This window comes from Ptychodera flava, chromosome 10 (genome assembly GCF_041260155.1).
Source record: "Ptychodera flava strain L36383 chromosome 10, AS_Pfla_20210202, whole genome shotgun sequence".
NCBI lineage: Eukaryota > Metazoa > Hemichordata > Enteropneusta > Ptychoderidae > Ptychodera > Ptychodera flava.
Window position 1 is genome coordinate 15,639,152 of NC_091937.1, and position 6,000 is coordinate 15,645,151.

General features: G+C 39.0%; 1 protein-coding gene across 6 annotated transcripts in view; it reads left to right on the plus strand.

Annotated features, from left to right (window-relative positions):
* LOC139142095 (serine/arginine repetitive matrix protein 1-like) overlaps nt 1–5,755 on the plus strand; it is a 20,786-nt gene extending 15,031 nt beyond the window's left edge. For all 6 annotated transcript variants that reach the window (XM_070711908.1, XM_070711910.1, XM_070711911.1 and 3 more), the window contains 3 exons: nt 2,964–3,804; nt 4,282–4,386; nt 4,741–5,755. In XM_070711908.1, the coding sequence (XP_070568009.1) occupies nt 2,964–3,804; nt 4,282–4,386; nt 4,741–4,863 (1,069 nt within the window). In that variant the 3' untranslated portion in view covers nt 4,864–5,755. The remainder of the gene's footprint in view (nt 1–2,963; nt 3,805–4,281; nt 4,387–4,740) is intronic.
* Nucleotides 5,756–6,000: the final 245 nt, after the last annotated feature.

Here is a 6,000-nt window from a genome sequence, read left to right on the forward strand (position 1 = left end):
CGCCATGCACAGCGCGGCCATATTATGCAGGCCAAGTGAAAACCCGGAAGTGTTTTGTGATAGTGAATCGAGCAAAACTTTGGTCAATTTTACTTTTTATAGTCATTCTATCATTAAAATATAAACCCGTGCACCAAAAACTGTGTGTTAAGGTCAGTTCTGAGTAGTTTCAAAATCTGTGCGTTCGGAATTTACCGTGAATTTTGCCTAACGTACGTACTTCGTTGAACAGCCCCTAACTGCCACGGCTGCAATCAGCTGTTTTCAAACGTTAACCCTGGTAGTTTTGCGAACATTAAACTGTGTTCGTTTTTCATTTGTTGATGTAACACAAATTTACAAAATGATATTTGACAACAGAAATTAATACTCTTTTAACCCTTTCACCCCCAGTTCCCTGTATACAGGTCCAACTTAACCATAGTAGACAATGGATTTGGGACAACCATGGTGGTGAAAGGGTTCAATGATGTATGGGAATAAAGTCAGCATGCCATGGATTATTATATAATGTATGTAACAACCTTTATTTTAAACAGCATTAACGTAAACTGGGGAAAATGACAGACAGGGGTAGTGCAGGAATCGGGAATTGATAAACAAGACAAGTTGAAAGACGGGCAAATGAAGAGAGAATGAAAAATCTAAGGAAAGGAAAGGAAAAAATCATAACCCTGACTCTAGATTTCAATGCTAAGGGAAAATTGAGTACTACAACAAGATGACAGCTTTTTAGGGGGGAGTAATATTCTTGTGTAAAAAAGGACAGCTCCAGGGGGATTATTCTGTACTGTGAGTTGATCAGTTGAACAATGACTTATTTTATTCATATTCCTATGATTTTTGGTTTTTTGAATATCAGAATTTCTCAAATGTAACATTTAAGAAATTTTACAGATCTAAAATATATTTATTCTTTTTTGTTATTACTCAAGTTTAACTGTCCAAAATTTGACAGAGCTATGAAAGTTACAGTAGTTTTACAGTAGCTTTTTGACTGGTAGTATACACGGTGCCGTCCAATTTTCAACTCTGTCTCACAAAATTTTTGGCATTTTCAAGTCTCTGTGTAAAGAAAAGAATACCGTACTCTTACAATATATTGCACAAAAAGTATTTTAAAGCAGATTAGTTAGAGAATTAATGTTATTATACAACTATACTTTTTCATAGGGATACACACAAAATGACTCTTAGCCATATGTTGAAATTTTTTGACCATTTGTCAAAAAAATCGAGCATATTTTAATTCTAAAAAAATCATAACCCTGGAAGTAGACAAGATAGAACCATCATTCAAACAGTTTTTTGAATCCTGAGACAAGATCTTCAAGAAAACATACAATCAGTAAGTTTAACCAAGAACAAAAAAGGGCCTGGTATCCCTACTTATAGCAGGCCTCGTCTCAAACAAAATGGTGACTCGCGATGGACATAACGTGTACTCAATTTTGTTTCGCAAATGCGATCATGGCGAAGAAAGGTCGATTTTGTCTTCTGTTAAACAGAACCGAACATTCGAAGAAATTTTGGAGGAACACCATCCAGGTTTTTCTGAATGTAAAATGTACTCTATTCGAGTTGAATGTGCCAGTGATGCTGCTGGGCCGTGGTTGGAAGTACAGCAGACAAATATACAGGTTGGCGAGGCTACAAACAACTTCAACATAAAGTATGTGCGTTTTCTTGCGAGTGACTGCAAAAAGCTGAGGATTTACCTTGGATAACAGTTCACTTTCCTGTCAAAGATTGTTATTCAGCCATATCAATTTCCGTGGCAGTCTAATAAACCACACACTTCAATTCTAGTGATGAACATTTATTTTAATATATTGGTATTCAATTTGAGTGCGTTTCATGAGGAAATTGTTCACTGGTAGTTTGTTTGAACGCGTACAAAATGCACATTGAGAATAAAAAAAAAAATGAAAAAAAAAAATTTCCCTACCTACCTACCCTATTTTTGAAAACCATGTTATCGGAACAGCACATATTTTTTTTTTTGGCCTTAACCTCGTTAATTATGCCCATATATAATTGTGGCCAAGCCAACAGAGCTGGAGGTCTGGATTTTGGCATATATGGATTAATTAGCAATACAATGTTTTTTTTTTTTCAAAATGTCACGTGACCTTGATGACCTTTGACCTTCAATATGCATATATATGCATATCTCAGTAACCACAAGTTCTTTACGCTTTGATTTTGATAGGATAATAGACCTTAAGATGTCACATCTTGTACCTCATTTATTATGCACATATGTATTTCTTGGCTGGCCAATACAACTAGAGGTCTGATCTTTTTTCCTGATTTAGAACCATAACTTATACATGCCTCTTGTTTCAAATTGGGAACAATGACATAGACCTATGTGTCCATAGATCTGAACATATACACTCCAGTGATACTTCTTAATGACCTCATTTCCCTGCCCCATCAAGACTAATACTCCTATTACAAGTGGGGACTATGTCATTGACAATGACTTGTTTTAGTTGTACTGTGCAGAAATCATTGTCATAACATTGAAAATAGAATTTTCCTGCACTGAACAGATAGAAACAACATTAATTGTTGATCTTTGGTACCCATACTAGTATGTACCAATTTTGATCAAATGTGAGCGACACCGTATAATTGCGGTATTTTTCTTTGCTGGTTTATATATTGTGCCATTTTACAATCGTATCGATTATGGCAGTGTAATAATAAGTGAAATGTAGCTGTTGAAAGGTTCTTGTCATGATTGTTACAATGATTTGGTACATCACCAACAGAATGACTAGCTTTTCTTTGGCTTTTGCTATTGAAGTCCATGAAAAATGATGACTAGCAGTAAGTCAAACTACTTTTTATCACCAATAAGCTAATCAAATTTGTGTATTGTCAGTGTTGATTGTGTTGAGATAGTAGTGTCTTTTTTTAAAAAAAACTATAAGAAGTGCATCTTTCCTCTTTAGGTATGGAAGATCAATCTCACCAAGAAGGCGTATCAGCCCACCACGAAGAAAGTCTTACCGAGATTCTCCGCCAAGAGGACCTCGTCGCAGATCATATGGAGGTTACAACAGGTACCCACCACGGAGACGCTCCCCAAGGTCACCATCACCAGACAGGCGGCGTCGCAGGTCAAGCCCAAGTCCCAGAAGGCACTCGCCTGTCCACAGGAGGCACAGGTCACCCTCCATAGACAGACGACGCAGCCGAACCCCAGAGAGAAGACGTCGCAGCTCACCTAGCCGTTATGAAAGCAGGGGAAGCAAGCCAGCCGAGAGGAGGAGAAGCCCCACACCACACAGCGATAGTGCTTCGAGTGACTCCAGTCCATCGCCAGTGAAAGCTAAACCCAGGGTAAAGGAGAGGGGCAGTCGCTCTCCAGACAGGAGGCCCTCAGAGAGGCACCGACGCAGTCCCACACCACCAAGACACAAAAGGCAATCTAGCCCTTCACCGGTAAAGAGGAGGAGAACGCCAAGTCCCCCAAAGAGACGGCGCAGCCCCTCCCCAGAAAGAACAAGACGTATGAGTTCAGATAGTTCTCCATCACCAGAAAGGAAACAAACGTCCTCCGCAACTTCAGCAAGGGATACAGAGAAGTCCAAATCCAGAAGATCACGGTCTCCTCCCAGGAAAGCACGATCCCCAAGCCCAGATGACAGAGTAAAGCAAAAGAGTGCGGCTGAAGAAACCAGAAGTGGTAAAGTTACGAGATCTAGGTCCAAGTCCAGTACAGGGTCCCCGGAGCCACCACCTGTCAAGGTGAAAAAAGAGAAAACCAAATCAAGAAGCCACTCTCCGGAGGTTAGTCCTTGCACTATGCTGATTTCTTAGACAGCCATTTTTGTCATCTTTATGTCCACCAGTACACATCATGTAGAACAGTAAATCATTGCGAAATCTACACTCAGAATGTTAGCGATTTTCTTTTATGTTAAAGGTATACAGTCACCTGTTATCTAAATATGCCCATATATGGTCAAAGGGGCGTTCCTTGGCATTCAAAATGGCCATGTGAGGGTGCTGTTTTTTAAAAAGCGGCCACCCGCTTAAAATCTGTGATTGGTTAGATTTTCTCTTGCCATGGTAACTGTGGCAAAATTGGAACAGGTGACACTATACCTTTAAGACAGCAAAGATGGCTGTTCTTTAACCCATTAGCATTAAATGTAAAGTTCTGAGATGTCACTTCACTAACCCATCCCCTGTGAAACTGGTCACCAGCTTACCTGTGAAAGGCTTGAATGAAAATGCTGTGTTTTTTCATGCATGTTCTTTCAGGGATCAGAAACAGAACCGAAGAAGAAAGACAAGAAGAAACACAAGAAACACAAGAAGCATAAGAAACACAAGAAACACAAGAAGAAGAAGGAACAGGAAGCAGAGGTATGAATGTGACCCTTTTCAAATCCAAGGTCAAGCAAATCCAGAAGTTTGTGGTCCATAATCATCTTTTGAGCAAATTTTCCTCCGGAGGCCAGTGTATTTGCCATTGTATGATCTAACATAGCTGTGTATACCTCAGTGTGTATGATACAATAGTACGTGCAGTACTAGCAAACGAAACAACTGGGCTAACTTGACTTTGGTTGATTGTGATTTGGGTGACTGCCGTATTCTGCATGGATGTGTTCAGCCTACGGCCATTTATCTCACTTTTGTTTGTGAATTTTCTGATGTTGTTTACCAAAGTGACGTATCAACAAGTACTAAGCATGAATTTCAAACCTTGTTTGACAGGGCGTTGATAGTGACGCTGGGGATGCCAACTTGGACGAGCTTGAGAAAACCTTGAGAGAAAAGGCACTCCAGTCGATGTCAAGAGCTCAGGTTTCGTCGTCAGGCTCCAGCACCAAGTCATAGGCAAGACTACGGTGATACTCTCCAAATGTAGCATTCTTCTGCCGACATCACCACAGTGGTGTGTTATCAGCTCTCTGTACATTTTGCAGGGGAGAGTACGTTTTGAAGCTCTCTGTAGTGTATGTAAATGTTTGGATGGTGTCCAGACAACCAGTGCTATATATAGTCTTATTTTCAAAGGCATTGTATGGAGCACCATGATTCCACAGTTGAACCGTCATTGCAAAAATGTGGACATAGAGAGCAAACCTGACTATACAACTGAGGAACTCCAAGACTTGTGTCCCCTGTACACGTGGTTTCTTTTTATTTCTTCAAGGGTTTTCAAAAAGTGCATGAAAAGCAATTTTTGCCAAGTTCAGGATGTTTCCTTTCTTAAATAATTCTTTTCTAACTTGTAGAGTAGCTTTATAACTGTTGCAGTTTCTTTATCTTCTTGCATAAATCGTGGTTTGAAGTTCTTAATTAAAAAGAGTGTCTCCAAAGTCTGCTTGTTAGTCGTATTGATAGATTGAATTTGTCGAATTTTCAGGTGCGGTTTGTGAGAAAAAGATATGTAAACCAAACAGAATGTGCTGTCTAGAATGAAATAAAGAAATTTGAAATTAAACAGGCAATCTAGCTACTGTTTGTGAATGTTTACTCTGTGCTCAAAAAAACTTGTAGAAGTGACTGTGTTGTTTTGCTGCAAGTTAACTCATTGCAAACTCTAATGAACTATATGAAGCTTGTCTGGAGATAAAAGCATGTTCATTAGCTTTATTAGATAGTTTAGTATTTGTAGAAAAATATACTTTGTCCTGCCATCTTTTTAATTTCTTTTTCCATGTTTTATTTTGAAATGCTGTAAGCAGTGCCTGCCATGAAGTAAAATTTGTGCTTTTATACACAACTGGTGCTTTTGTTTTCAAATGTGCCTAATTGAAGGTAGCATGCGCCTCGAAAGTAAAGAGAGTTAAACTTTTGCTCAAACTTTCGTAAATGAAACTTTCAACCATTCTCTAACCAAATCACCAGTAAAACTCAGGGGTCACTGTGCAAAATTTTGAACTAGCGAAACAAATTGCCCTACAGTTTATGATATTTGAAATTCAAAATGGCCGCCATCCCTGCGTTAACTCTATGAGGGAAAATTAA